General features: G+C 63.5%; 1 protein-coding gene across 8 annotated transcripts; it reads right to left on the bottom strand.

Annotated features, from left to right (window-relative positions):
- Positions 1-148: 148 nt before the first annotated feature.
- Positions 149-12,333, bottom strand: PUF60 (poly(U) binding splicing factor 60). Of its 8 annotated transcripts, none has more exons than XM_047785580.1 (12): positions 12,100-12,333; positions 7,601-7,687; positions 5,331-5,426; positions 5,149-5,238; positions 4,168-4,218; positions 2,134-2,295; positions 1,970-2,062; positions 1,625-1,838; positions 1,349-1,539; positions 1,088-1,223; positions 656-891; positions 149-577 (listed from the first exon to the last, which is right to left on the bottom strand). In XM_047785580.1, exons 1-12 carry the CDS (start codon positions 12,121-12,123, stop codon positions 278-280), a joined length of 1,680 nt encoding a protein of 559 aa, XP_047641536.1. In that variant the 5' UTR covers positions 12,124-12,333; the 3' UTR covers positions 149-277. The 8 variants fall into 8 exon arrangements, with proteins under 8 accessions (XP_047641536.1, XP_047641537.1, XP_047641534.1 ...); XM_047785581.1 differs by having other exon boundaries at positions 7,601-7,684; positions 12,100-12,213; XM_047785578.1 differs by lacking the exon at positions 12,100-12,333 and adding an exon at positions 8,202-9,822.
- Between the last annotated feature and the right edge of the window lie 1,928 nt (positions 12,334-14,261).

Raw genomic sequence — 14,261 nt, 5'->3', positions numbered from 1 at the left:
GGGCGGGGACCGGGAACCAAGCAACCCCCCGCAGACCCCCGTGAACGCCTCCCCCGCCCCACTCAGTCCTCAGCCCGGCCCGGTGCTTGTCCGGGCCCCACCCCCACCCCCCGCCCCGGAGCCAATAAGACCACCGTCAGACAGGGACTCTCAGGGCCAGCAGCATCTGCACCTTTATCCACAGGCTGGGCGGCTGAGCCCCAGGTATCACCGAATCACTCTATAAAACCCAGAGGAAACAAGGAAAAAGTGCGAGTCCGGGGAAACAGGGCCAAGGTCACGCGGAGAGGTCACTGTTGTCAAAACGCTCCTGGTCATAAACTTCAGCCACCACCTTGCGGCCCGCAAACCAGCGCCCGTTAAGGGCTTGGATGGCCTTGTGAGTCTCAGAGGCTACAGAAAACTCCACAAAGATCTTGACAATGATCTCTGCATCCTCCTCCTCGCCCTGCTTCTCTTGGTAGATGATGACACGGTTGACAGCACCAAACTTGCCACACTCCTCAGTCACCTCCCCTTCCAGGTCGTCATCGATGTCCTTGGGGTCCACCATGTTGCGCAGAACCATCACTGTGGACTGTGGGGGGGACAGCTGAGAGCTGTGGCTGGCTGGACCACCCCACCCCAGCCCACCCCGCTGGCCCCGGCCGCCCACCTCCTGCTTGCGGAGGAGCTTCTGCATCACCATGTGGCGGGCGCTGCTGCCCGAGATGCTCATGTGCTCCTGCTCACTCAGCATCTCCGGCCGCTCAGACTCGGGAAACAGCTCCTCCTCCTCCTTTTCTTTCTTGGGCTCCAGGAGACCGAGCGTCGGAGGGCTGGCCAGGATGGGGTTCACCACGCCCACAGACGGGATGGTGACGGGAATGGGAGGCCGGGCCGGGGTCACACCTGCAGCAAACCCACCAGGTCCAACGGTCACTCCCCCTGCCCCGCCACTCCCAGGAAGGAGGAGAGCGCCGCTGAGCACAGCGGAACTGCCTGGGCCGAGGCGGCCAAGGAAGCGAATTAAGGGCAGCTGAAGGCGTCACACCGGGAGGAGAGGGGCGGGGGAAGGAAGGAAACCCTGAGACCCAAGCAGGCTCACCTGTGATGACTCCTGGGGCCTGGGCAGCCATGACAGCCTGGGGTAAAGCCCCCAGGGGCTGGGCCAGAGTCAGTGCAGGGGACACCAGTCCAGGAGTGGCCAGGGTACCCAGGACCGCTGCTCCTGCCACTGCTTCCTGCAACCAGAGAGGCCACCATGCTTAGTCCCTACCCAACGGCTGCCTGCACTCAGAGCCAGCCATCAAAGGACCAGAAGGGCCGGTGGCCCACAGTCAAACCACAGGATTACACCAGCCCTCACCTGAGCCGTAATCTTAGCTGTGGCTGCAGCAGCAGCCACAGCGGCAGCAGGCGGGAGGCCTCCAGGTGTGGCAGGCGTAAGCAGGGGCATGGGGGGTGTGACGGCCTTGCCCACCCGCAAGTACTGGCCGCCCAGGTCAAAAAGGTTCATGGAAGACACGGCATCCTGGGACGACTGAGCCTTTTCATATTCTGCAGAGAAGGAGCAGCAGTGACGGTCAGCCACGGTGTCAGGCGGGTCTGGGCCCCGACCCGGGCCCCGGCCGCTCAAGCTCACCAATGAAGCCATAGCCCTTGTGCTTCCCGGTTGTGGGGTCCCGAGCCAGCGTGCAAGATTTGATCTTGCCGAAGGCCTCAAACACGCTCTTGATGTCGTCGTCCGAGAGGTCCTGGTGCACAGAAGCCACGTAGATGCGGTTAAAGGCTCGTGCCTCCTCGGCCAGCTGGTCTATGATGGGCTGGGCCTGCCCTATGTTGCTGGGTCTGCCCACCTGGGCAAGAGACAGAAGGTGAAGAGGCCCCCGTCAGCCCAGGCTGGGGACTTGGGTCCCTGGAAGAGCCGCCCCGCAGCTTCCGGCTGGCCGAGCACGGCGACCCGAGGGTCTGCCTCCTCAGCCCTCACCTTGATGTTCCGGCCGCCCAGCATCACGGAGTTCATCTGCTCCAGGGCCAGCTGGGCCGCTTCCGGGACCTCGTACTCCACAAAAGCAAAGCCCTGAACACGGGAACACACTGTCAGGCCGGGAGAGCCCGGGCGGGGGCCGGGCGGTGCGGGTCGAAGCTCACCTTGTGCTTCATGGTGACGGAGTCCCAGGACATGTCAATGCTCTTGATGGGCCCAAAGGGGGCAAAGGCCTGGCGGATGGTGTCCTCGCCCAGCTCGTAGTAGATGGAGCCCACGTAGACCCGGCACATGATGGCCAGTGCCCGCTGCCGCTGAGCTGCCATCTGGAGCAGGACACAAGGGGACAGAGAGCCACTGGCTTGTGAGAGGGCGGTGGGAGGCTGGGCAGCCCATTCCCCTCCAGGCCCACCCACCCAGCTCCACCGTGGGGAGGGCTCCCCACGTGGCCGTGTGGTGCAGGCTGAGCCCCTGCAGTCAGGGTGGCAGGTGTCGGCAGGACCCCACCCCCAGGAAGGAAAGCCAGGCCTGAAGGAAGGACATGGATGCACCCTGGCCCACCCAGGTCCTGGGCCGACTGGCAGCCAAGCTGACAGGTGGTCGGGAGGCAGGGCTGAGTGCCCTCCGGTCTGGGACCGGGCACCCAGGTGGGCTGGGAGATCCTCCCAGGGTCCTGGCCAAGCGCTCCGACGGGGGGTGGGGGGGAGGTGACCGTCCAGGCTGCAGGGACCCACTGGTGTGGGGGCGAGAGAAGGGGCAGAAGGCAGGAGAGCTTCCGCCCAGAAGAGACCCTGGGGAGGCTCCCTGGAGAGAAGACCAAGAGCGGGGCTCGCGCAGGGCCCCAGTGCCTCAACCCTCACAAAAGGGCCGCCTATAGCCGGGGACCAACGGGAGGTGGCAGAGCCACCACAGGGAGAAGCCCCAGGGCCCTGCTTGGGCAGACACCACCTCCACGCCGGGGCGTGCCCAGCAGCTGCTCCCTCGAGGGTACTGTTCCCGCCCTGCCACCACGCACGCTACGTGCCAGGCAGGGAGGGTCCCAGCGCCACATGCAGGGGCCACCGGGAGAGGAGGCCACAGGCCCAGGGCAGGCAGGGGACCCCCGCACCCCACGAGGTCCCCCATAACCAGAGGCCAGCTTCTTTCTTCAGACACACCAACTGGCCTAGGACAGGCCGGGCCTCCCCAACCCGCACTCAGAGAGGGCCCGGAAACGAGGTCCGCCTCTGCCCCAAACGAGCTTCTCAACAAACAGGCCTCCGGCTCCCAGCTGAGACCAAGGACCACCCCCCCCAAGGTAGAAGCATGTCCCTTCTCGCACTGGGTGCCCTAGACTTGAAGCCATCTGCCCTTGAGGTCAGAGCTCTCCCCTTCAGCACGGGCTCCCCAAGAGGAGGTATGTCCAGAGCCCTCGCCCTGCCACGTCCCCACAGACAAGCCGCCTCCCAGGGAGGGCACGGGGTCTGCCGGGCCCCCGAGGACAGGGCCGCGTCCCCCAGGGAGGGCAGCACGCCCGCCGCCTCAGCCTGCCTCTGCGGCGGGGAAGGGCATCTCCTTCCCAGACGCCTCTGCCGACGGCAGCCGAGGCCGAGGCCGCTGCCTCCGCGTCCTCCCTGGCCCACTCGGGCCACAGCCACTGCCTGCGCCCTGGCCGCGTGGCCTCTACCCCTCGCTGACCGCCAGGCCCAAGGCCCGAGTCCTTGTCCTTCCCTCGCTCATTGGCCTGGGTCCCCCCAGCCCCCCACCCCCTCCATCCATCCCCCCTCCAGGGTTTGATGGGGCCGAAAGTTAAGACCCTTCTCTCCTCGGGGGCCTGACCCCGACCGACCCAGGAGCCCGGGCAGCCTGGAGACTGGGGAGCTGGGGGCCCGGACGGCGCACCCTGTGCGTGCAGGCGGCATGGGTGCAGGTGGGCCTGGCGCGGGCAGCTACCCTCCTGGCCGGCTGCCCTCCGCAGTTACCTGGCCGGTTAGTTTTAAGGCGGGCCCTCAGAGCAGATGCAGGCCTCCCCAGGGGCGGTCCCGGGGTGGGTGCCCCCCACCCCGCTGGCCCCGCCACGCCTGGCGCTCTGCTGCGCTCGTCCCGAGCTGGCGGGCAGGGCCGGCTGGGGAGCAAGGTCCCCAGCACGCGGCTGCACTGCCCCCCTCTAGCCCTGACTAAGGACATGAGCCCCGGAAGAAGTGAGCATGTCTATTGACCGATTGCAAAGGTGAGAGAGGATCTCCAAAGCCCATTGTCACTGCTGCCATCTGAAAGACAGTAAAGACAGAGTTCAGTCTGTTGGAGCCGAGCAGTCTCCGCTCTCGTCACACCTCACGTAGACAGCGGCAAGGCTGGAGTCCCCGCCCTGCCAGGAGGCCCGCCTGCCTTCCCACACTGCCGGCCAGTGGCCGGCCACCGGCACCTGCCCAGGGGGGCCTCAGAGCCCCAGGTGCCCCGCCCCGCAGCCTGGCCGGCGGGGCAGAAGGAGGGGGAGGAAGAGGAGGAGGGAGGAGCGGCCGGAGCGGTCAAGAGCCAGGGCGTCTCCTGGCAGCGTGAATGTCTGAGGGCTGGGCGGGCGGGGAGCGGGGGGCTCGAGGCCCAGGCACCTGTCAGCCTCACCCTGTCCTCTTCCCCAAAGCCACTGCAGCCTCTGGCCAAGGTCTAGGGCAGGGCCCCGCGGAGGTGTCCCAGCAGAGCCGCCCTCCCAGCCCCCGGGCCACAGGCCGGTGCGCGGGACTCGCTGCAGGGGTGGGGGCCTGACGGCTCTTACCCGAGGCCGTGGGGTGCGGGAGGAACACCCCCACGTGCTGCACCATCAGCCATGCGGCCTGGGGACACACGGGCTCAGGGGTGCCCTGAGGCCACAGTCTGAAGTCCGAGAAGAGGAGCCGATTCGGGAAGGGTGGGGGGCGCAGGGCCACAGAGGAGGGTTGGGGAGGGGGCCGTGGGTGCTCGACAGGCGGGTAAGGCCGGGCCACTCGGGCCTCAGGGAGAAACCCGGGCGTCCCAAGAACGAGTCCTCGCGAACCCGAGCACCGCGACACCTTGTGGGGACGGCCGCAGGCCCGAGCGGAGGAAGAGAAGGCAGAGGAGGGGTGGTGGTGGCGGGGAGGGGCGGCGAGGCCCCGGCCCAGGCGGGCAGGGCGGCCTCCAGCAGAGCCAGCGCCGCGGCCGGCCGGCGGGGCCCAGCGGCTCACCTGCAGGTTGGTGAGCTGCTGCTGCTGGTGCGCGATGGTCTGCTTCACCAGCACGCTCTTGATGCTCTGCTCCATGGCGTACTTCTTGGCCTGCGGGACGAGGTGGAGAGGAGCACTGGGGCCCGGCCTGAGGGGAGATGGGCCTCCCCCCGCCCCCGGCGCCCCGGGAGGCGCACGCTCACCTTCTGGAGGGCCTCCTGCTGCTCGGGCGTCAGGGGAGGCAGTCCCAGCTTGGCGGCTGTGTTCTGCCCGTTCTCCATCTTGACGGGGTCCGTCCCCTGGTGGGGGGGGGCAGGGCGTCATGAAGACCAAGCTCAAGACCCCCCTCGCAGGGCCCCAGGGCGCCCTCCACCACCTGCACCCGGCCTCCAGCTCAGCCCCATCCCAGGGCCAGACAGGCCGGGGCCCAAACGGTCTCCCATCTGGCCCGGGCACGTGTCTGCCCACCTGACACCCCCAAGCCCATCCAGGACCCACGGGCAGGACTCGCACGGAGGCAGACAGGTACGTGGGGGCCCTTGGCCAAGCCAGAGCAGGAGTCCCCAAGACAGGCAGCAAGTAGTAAGAGGGGCCCGGCCCTTGTGGCAAGCCTGACCCCAGGACCTCCAGCCCATGCAGTGCGAGAGCTGGCCCCGCTGTCCTCCAGGGCGCGGGGAGGACGGGGGGCTCTCTGGAGGCTCTGGCATGCCTCACACCACAACTGCCTGGCACCAGGCCCCCTACACCTTCCCCTGGCCCCAGCCAGCTTCCCCAACCGGGACAAGCTCCAGGGATCACTCAAAAGAGCCAGTGTGGGTAAGGCCTCCCGCGCAACACACCTCTGCGCAGTGCCCTGCCCAGCCCCGCGCAGGGCACGCGCTGCCCTGTGCGTCTGGAGGTGTCTGCTCCGGCCCACTTCCACCAAACCCCTGCCTGGGCTGTGCCGAGCACCCCGGCAAAAGAAGCCAGGAGCAGACCAGCCAGAGGGACAGAAGTGGACATCCGCCAGCGCCCTAGGCGAGCACAGGGACCAGGAGACGCTTGGGGTGGGGGCCCCAGCCCATCACAGACCAACGTGAATGCTACTAGGATTAGGCTTCCATGCCCTGCATCAAAATGCATTTCCAAGCCGTTTGCAGGGGAAAGAACGCGGCTGTGTAAACTGGCAGAGAAGCACGGCCCCAGACCAAGGAGAGCACGTGTGCCGGGGGACAGAGCACGCCCGCCTCCGCACCCCGTGCCGGGCGGCAGCATCCACTCACTCCAGAAGGGTGTGCTGCAGTCCCCAGCACGAAGCCTTGGGACAGACCGCAGGGAAGAGAGGCAGGGCCCCCGCACCGGGGTGACGAGCAAGGACCAGGGTACAAAGAAGGCAGAAGGGGCCAGCGGACCAGAGCCCCAAGAACCACCAGCCTGACCAGCTGGAGTGCTGGGTTTCCAGCACGAGGTCAAAGGGCAGGAGGCCCTGGAAGCGCCTCCCGTGGCAGCCCAGTCTGGCCCCTGCCAGGCTGTCCTCCCCGTCCTCCCAGCTGGCCCCAGGCCTAGCTCTCCTCGGTGGGAGAAGCCAGGGGCTGGGCCTCTGGAGCAGACTGTCACCATGGCAATCGCTGCCACCCCCTTCAGCTCCTGAGAAACTTCTCAATCCCTCTTTGTCTTGGTAAACAAAAGGCCCTTCTCCTACCAACCAATGACTGAGGAGACAGCCAGCCAGCGTTGGGGGAGGGCTGCTTAGAGGGACACGGACCCCTCTGCCCAATAGCTTCAGCCCCCAACGTCCCAGGATCCAGGCTGCAAACCATGGTCCTCCCCCCACGTGTTGGGGGCCCCGCCCCAACGGGCCTGCAGTCACCTTGTGCAGCCCCGGCTGGAACCCTCTGCAGGCAGGCGCTGCCATGGAGAAGCATGAAGAACTGCATTACCCAGCCAAGCAGCCCCAGCGCCCCCCCCCCCCCCGCCCCCTGCCCTGGGACACGCTGCTCAGGGCCAGACGGAGCTGGATAGCTCTCCCACGTCCCCCGAACCCCGTGCTCGGACTCACACGCAGTCCTGCTTTAACGTGGTACTGAAACGAGGGACCTGAAGGGGCTCTCAACACCTTGCAGGCCCTGGAGCAGCGCGTCTGCCCTTCTGCACGACACCACCACCACTTAAGGGCTCGCGCCGCTGAGACTCAGCACCCCCACACCCCTGACCACAGCCACCACGGCCTGGTGTCTGAAGACACATGAGGCTGCGACCCACCCCAGAAGCAGGGAGGGCGCTTAAGTGGAGGCAGGGAGCCAGGCCAGAGGCTGGGTGGCGAGGGGGCAGGACGGGCATCTCTGCCCCGAGACGGAGAGGAGTCCCTCGGGCCCCTCCCGCCCCACCCCTGGCCAAGTCTCTCTGGGCCCAGGGACACGCAGGCAGGCAGGCGGGCGGGCGGGCGGGCGGGCGGGCAGGCGGGCCTGAGGGCGAGGATGCTTAAGGTCAGTACCTGTGGAGGTTTCCATTTGTCTCCCGCTGCCACCGCTGCCGCCGCCGCCGCCGGCTCGGACCCCCCTCCTTGCTGGCCATTGACCTGCTGCAGGCAGGAAGGAGATGCTGTAACAGACGTCCCCAAGACCCAGCCGCCCAGGCCCTCTCCTCTTCCCTCGTTAACAGCCGAGCTCCACGGACCAGCAAGGGAGGCCAGCCAGGGGCCCCGAAGGGACCAGCTCAGACTTGGGCCCTGAACGCTCCTGACGCTGCCCCACCGCCCCCCCCCCGGCCTGCCCCCCTCCCCCAGCACACCTGCAGCTGCCCGGGGCCCTGGCACAGGGGCTGGCCTGGCAGAGACCACCACAGACTGTAGGCACCGAGCCCCCAGGAAGAGACAGGGTAGAGAACAGGGCGTGCTCCTGCCCCAGGGCAAGGAAAGATGCCCTCTCCTGGGTCTGGAGCTGCCCCGGGCCACACAGCTGGGGTTGTAGGGCAGGCTTCCTCCCCCGCTAGCAGGCTGAGCCAGACTGAGCTGGACAAGCTGACAAGGAACACAGGTGGCCCTCGACCCCTCCTGAGACAGAGAGAGGGCACCTCTTGGCACCCTGTACACACACCTGGGCATCAGCTCCAGTGCCTTCAACAGTCTCTGGCCTGGCCCAGGTCCCAGGCCCCTCCTGAAGACGGCGCCAGGCAGAGCAGCAGGGCCGGGCAGGGGTCTGCATGTGCGCGCCTCCCTCCCCGCAGCAAGCTGTCCACGGCAGTCTCACTCAGGGCAAACGACAGCTGGCCACACCCAGAGGGGCCGTGGAAGGACTGGGCTTAGCAGGGTGGCACAGCAAAGACAGGCCAAGGGTCTTAGTGGAAGGGCCCTGAGACTCCCCCACCTTCTCAGAAGGCACACAGCAGGAACCTACTCCCAGCTCAAAGACAAGACCCACAAGCGTCTAGAAAGAACACAGGAACAGCCCGGCCCACCCCTGGGGCCCCATGCACAACGCCTAAGGCGGGGGTGACTTGGCCAGTGCCATGTCTCAGGAGCTCCGGCCTCAAAGGAGAAACAGCAGCGTGAGCCTGCCCGCACCAGAGACATGGCCGGGGTGGTGGCCGCTGCGGCCGCCCCAGCCCTGCTCCTGCCCTGGAACCCCTCCGAGCGTGACACCACTGCTGCTTAGAAAGCGCGCCCTCGAGAGAGAGACCAAGGGGGGCCCTTCTGACACAGGTCCCACCCAGGGGGAGCACGCATCTGGGGACAAGGTCAGTCTGGCTTTCCCGCCAGGGCCCCAGGCAGCCCCTGGAACACACCCAGAGCAGAGGTCACCTCCAGTCTGGGGGTGCAATCCAACCTCTAGACCCCTGCTAACAGGGTCAATTTGAGGGCGTCTGTAAGTAACTTCTTACCCTCCCAAGTTAGTCTAAAAGCCAAGACACGAAGCAGGACAGTGCTCAGAAGAGACTTCTGCAAATTCAGTCCACCAGGAATTCAACAAAGGCTGTCCCACCCCATTCGTGGCAGAAGCAAAGCCCCCAGTCCCACAGAGCCCGGGACTCTGTTCCAAGCAGACACATAAGCTAGTCACCTGCAGTCCTCCTCTGGCAACGAATACGGCAGGCTACACAGTCACAGCCCCCAAGCACCTGGCAGCAGGGCCTTGAGGGGTGAGACGCCCCCTCAGGCAGGGGAGTGGGGGTGCAGGACTGCCCCCCGATTCTAGGACCAAACTCCTACACTGCCATGGATCACCAACCCAGGGCAAAATGATAATTTCTATCCGACTTAACTTCTTTCTAACCAGAAAAGGGAAGCACTTAAGGTCTCCAGGCTTCAGGCTCCTCAGGCCTGTCTCCTGGGGCTGAGGGAAGACAGCGGGCAGCCCCCTTCCAGCACTTAGGGCGTCCCTGCACAGAGCAAGCAATCCATGGGTTGCAGTGCTTGTTAGAGTTACTAGACCGTCCAAGTCAGGTCCCCAGAGCAGGGCCACTGCAGGACGCTGCCTCCACGCGTTCAATCCCTTCCCTTGGTGCCACGCTGTCCCCGGCACGGCCAGGCTCTGCGCAGGGCACTGCACACACAGCAAAAACAAGACAAGAGACACAGCAACCAGCACCGACATGAGATTATCTCTGTAGTTAATGAGCACTAAGAAGAGAGCCAAGCACAGGGTGGGGAGAAGGGAAGCAAACTGGGCCACAGCAGCCAGAGATGGCCTCTCTACGAGGCGACAAGCAGCTGTGCCCCTGTGGAGGGGAGAGGGGACTCCTGCCAGATGGAACCCAAGGGTCACAACCCCAAGCGGGACTGAGTCCAGGGGTCATAGGAAGATGCTGTGGCCCATTTCTGCAGCCACCAGGTGGAAGGCACCCAAGAGAGAAGAGGCACTTCTATGCCTTCCTAGGTCCTTCCCCAGCAGGTCATTGTCAGCCAAGTTCAGGGCCACCCCATCCCATGTTCCACAAGAGCCAAAGCCACAGCTTAGGTCAGCAAGCCAGCACTGCTCAGTATGCACGCGCCACAAGCTCTCACCATGCTCGAAAGGACAGGAGCGAAAGAGGCGACCCTTCTAGAAACCTATCCATTCAAAACGATAGAAGAGGAACATGTCGGACCATAGGCCGGACCTCATTCCCAGAAGCAGATGAACTAAGCCTGGGCCTTTACAGTGGACGTGTACTTATTAACACAGGTACGTTAACCTCTTGAGAGAATGAGGATAGGCAATGAACACCGTTACCGAAAACCCCGAGGAGTTCCTGCTGTGGTGCAACGGGACTGGCAGCATCTTGAGAGCACTGGGACGCAGGTTCCATCCTTGGCCAGGCACAGTGGGTTAAGGATCCCATGTTGCCACAGCTGTGGTCTAGGTGGCAACTGCAGCTACAATCTGATCCCTGGCCTGGGAACTCCATATGCCAAGGGGCAGTCAGAAAAGAAATAAAACCCCTGCACGTGGGATTCAGACTCACTGCCCACATCCACTCTTGTGACTGGCCCAATGCCACCGCAGAGCTGAGCTCCAACTCACCCTCAGTCCCCCAACAAGAAGTCCTGCAGGCTCCAGCCTCCGGCACCCACCAAGGCCAGGGCTCAGTGCTGACACAGGTCTGTGGATGCTCAGGCATGAGGCACCCCCTCACTGGCATCTCCGCCTCCCACACCTTCCCCAGAGTTATGGTCCTTGTCTCCAAGCCTCCCTCTTTCCCATCACCCAACTCTGGGGCCTGGGCAGTCCTAACCTCCCTCTCTTTTTATCTCTAACTTCCCTACAGAGGCAGGTGGCCCCTGTGACTTCAAAGGGAAGCAGCACATGGTACAAAGAGGACAGTGAGGTTGGCCAGACCTCAGAGCCTAGGGCCTCTCTCCTACTGAGAGCTTCTGCCCCAGTGGCATCAGCCCCCAACTCGGGGCTTGACCAAGACAGTCTAAGTACACTCCTTGACCCTCAGATGCCTCCCTGTCAGTCCAGCCTTCAGCCACTTACGAAAGTTAGTTTCTCAAACAGACCTCTCCACATCCCCAAGTATGAGTTAGAGGAGGGCGGCAGGTAAATAAAGGGATACAGCGTCTTATGAAGAGTCTAGGGGGTAGTCAGTGGCACAACCCTGGGAGAAAGAAGAGTGAAAGGGACTCCACCACGGAAGTGCTGCGTGACCGGGGTGGTCCATCTACGCTAATCATTCCGGGAGGCTGACGCAGGTGAGCACTAAGCACCGCAGGAGCTCCTTCCTCCAGGTGCCCACCCCCAGCATGGCTCCTTTGGGCACCCAGTATATGAGCACCCTGGATAAGAACTGGTCTCCAGTGTCCACTAAACTCCTGTACAGGGTTAGGACTGCCTCTGGTTCCCTACTGTTCCCCCAAATCCTTGCGCAGCGCTCGGGACAAAGTAACTGCTTAGGAAACATGTAATGACGGGCCACGTCTTCCCTTCCTCAGAGAGGAGTGTAAGACGGGGGCCTTGTGAGCTAGTAACCATTCCTCGCCGACCGTGAGCGGGGAGCAGTCACAGCGGTGCACGCAAGAAGCCAAGGCCTCCCTCCTCGCCAAGCCCGAATCCCCTCCTACAGGCCCCCGCACGCCGGGGCGGGAGAGACGCCATCATTCCCAGGAGCCCCGCCTTCAAGTCGGGGACAGAGGCGCACCCCGTCGGCAGAGGGGGACCACGGCCGCCTGGCTCCGCCATGACGCCGCTCGTCGGGGCCTGGCCGGCCCACCGTAAACGACCCTGGCTCGGCGCGCGGCACAGCGCCTCGCCGCGCCCGGTACCCTACCGCGCAGGGCCCTCCCGCGCTCGTTGCCGGAAGCTGCAGCCTACGGGCCGGAAGCTGCGGCCACGGGCCGGCCTCCGCCTCGCGCCCGCCCCGCCCCCGCCTCGCGCGGCCGAAGGCCGCAGGAGCTCGCGTGGGGCCCTGGAGCGACCGCTGCGTCCCCGGGGGGGGCCCTAGGCGCCCCCGGGGGGGGCACCAACCCGCTCCCGCCGTCTGAGCGGCGGCCCGCGGTCAGGGGGGCTCACTTACTAGCGCTATGGTCGCCGTCGCCATCTTGCGCCCGTCGCGGCCGCCGCGCGCGCGCGCACACGCTTCGGCCCCTGCCGCGGTCTCGCGCGACCTGGGCGCCGGCGGAGGCGCTCTCAAAAGGACGGAGCTCTCGCGATAAAAGTCCCTTTTTTCCCCAGCGGCGTGTAAGGAAAAGAAACGCACTTCCGGGGCGGGGAGGGACAGTTAACTCCCCAGGAGAAGCAGCCGGAAGGGGCGGGGCTGGGCCGGTATCGGGGACGCGCGCCGCCGCCCGGGCCTCGCTCTCCACCAGCCCCGCCCCTCGCTCCGCCCCCTGCCGCCGCTCCGCTTCTCTGCCTCCTTCGCTGGAAAACCTCGATGTCAGCCCGCACGGCGGCACGCACCCCCTCCAGGGCTTCAGTTGAAAGAGGTGACAACGCCGTATCAGACTCAGATTGCGAGATGCATCTTCTTTCCATCATCCCTCTCTGAACGCGCCTACCAGAGGATGGTGTGTCTTCATCCAACTGGCAGCATTTTCTTTCCTAGTGATTCATAAAACAGCAGTGCATCTTTTTTTTTTTCCCTCTTGTTTAATTATTTAATTTTTTTCCCTCTGTATAGCATGGGAACCAAGTTCCTCTTAAATGTATACATTTCCCCCCACACACCCTTTGTTCTGTTGCAATATGAGTATCTAGACATAGTTCTCAATGCTTCTCAGCAGGATCTCCTTGTAAATCCATTCCAAGTTGTATCCAATAACCCCAAGCTCCCGATCCCTCCCACTTCCTCCCTCTCCCCCCAGGCAGCCACAAGTCTATTCTCCAAGTGCATGATTTTCTTTTCTATGGAGATGTTCATTTGTGCTGGATATTAGATTCCAGTTGTAAGTGATATCATATGGTATTTGTCTTTGTCTTTCTGACTCATTTCACTCAGTATGAGAGTCTCTAGTTCCACCCATGTTGCTGCAAATGGCATTAGGTCTTTCTTTTTTATGGCTGAGTAGTATTCCATTGTGTGTATATACCACATCTTCCTAATCTAATCCTCTGTTGATGGACATTTGGGTTGTTTCCATGTCTTGGCTATTGTGAATAGTGCTGCAGTGAACATGCGGGTGCATGTGTCTGTTTTAAGTAGAGTTTTGTCCGGATGTATGCCCAAGCAGTGCATCTTAATTAAAGCTGATGGCCCCATAGAGTCAGTGTACAGTTGTCAGAACTGCAACCCAAGAGATAAGCTTGTGAGCCAATCCCATGGGCAAGGTATGCGCTCAGACTCCCCTTAGTTCCTGAACTATGTTTTAGAGGCTCCAGGTGTCCATCCGTGGCTCTGGGTGCCCTGGGCGTTTGCTGCATGCCACACCCATCCCAAGACCCTGACTCAGTGAAGCTCCGGCCGAAGGGTGGTCAGCCTAGTGACTTCAGTTGTCCTGAGGAGCTGGGTGTCTTTCTGGAAAGTGCCTCTTCTCAATGCTGGGAGTTTAACGTGAAGTACAGACAGCGCTAGTTAAACGTGGCAGTGTTGTCCTCATCCCCCGGCTCTCTGAAGTGGTGAGGAGAGGATTTTGTAAAGGCGGAAACCCACGAAGGCGGAGGGGCTACTGTGGAGCTGGAGGCAGGGGGCCGTGGGAGCTGCCTAAGGGCACTGGAGCCAGTGCCCAAAGAATCATTGTGAAAGTCGGTTGTAACCTGGGGACCAGGCAGACCCCAATCCCTGCCCGAGGAGGCGAGCTCGCGAGGGCCTTCGGGGGAGACGTCCTGTTCTGGAAATGGGGGCATCATGGAGACTCCTGCCCTTTCCACCTCCTCCACTCCTGGCTCCGAGTCTGGCCCCAAGCACATGCCACCCACAATTCTCAGAAGAGCATCTCTGCAGCTGCTCCCAACACAAAAGACTGGCCTCGGGGGGTGGTCAGGAGAATGGCCTGGCCGGATCCCTGACCTCAAAGCTCACCAGGCAATGAGCTCCAGCCACTAAGATCATCTCATCACCTTTTTTTTTTTTTTTTGGTCTTTTTCTAGGGCTTCACCCACAGCATGTGGAGGTTCCCAGGCTAGGGATCTAATCGGATGTGTTGCTGCCAGCCTACCCCAGAGTCACAGCAACGCCAGATCCGAGCTGCGTCTGCGACCTACACCACAGCTCATGGCAACGCCGAATCCCTAACCCACTGA

This window comes from Phacochoerus africanus, chromosome 6, assembly GCF_016906955.1.
Source record: "Phacochoerus africanus isolate WHEZ1 chromosome 6, ROS_Pafr_v1, whole genome shotgun sequence".
Classification (NCBI taxonomy): domain Eukaryota; kingdom Metazoa; phylum Chordata; class Mammalia; order Artiodactyla; family Suidae; genus Phacochoerus; species Phacochoerus africanus.
The sequence above is the reverse complement of the archived record's forward strand: the minus strand, read 5'-3'. Positions and strand labels throughout refer to the sequence as shown.

What these genes read in the sequence shown, in the direction of transcription:
- PUF60 (XM_047785578.1), bottom strand. Translation starts at nt 8,309, where the DNA reads ATGCAGACCCCTGCCCGGCCCTGCTGCTCTGCCTGGCGCCGTCTTCAG. An exon ending in AGCAGCTCACCAACCTGCAG is followed by an intron (nt 4,219 to 5,148) that starts GTGAGCCGCTGG and finishes ACTGTCTTTCAG; the next exon opens with ATGGCAGCAGTGACAATGGG. An exon ending in CTCTCTCACCTTTGCAATCG is followed by an intron (nt 2,296 to 4,167) that starts GTCAATAGACAT and finishes GTCCTGCTCCAG; the next exon opens with ATGGCAGCTCAGCGGCAGCG.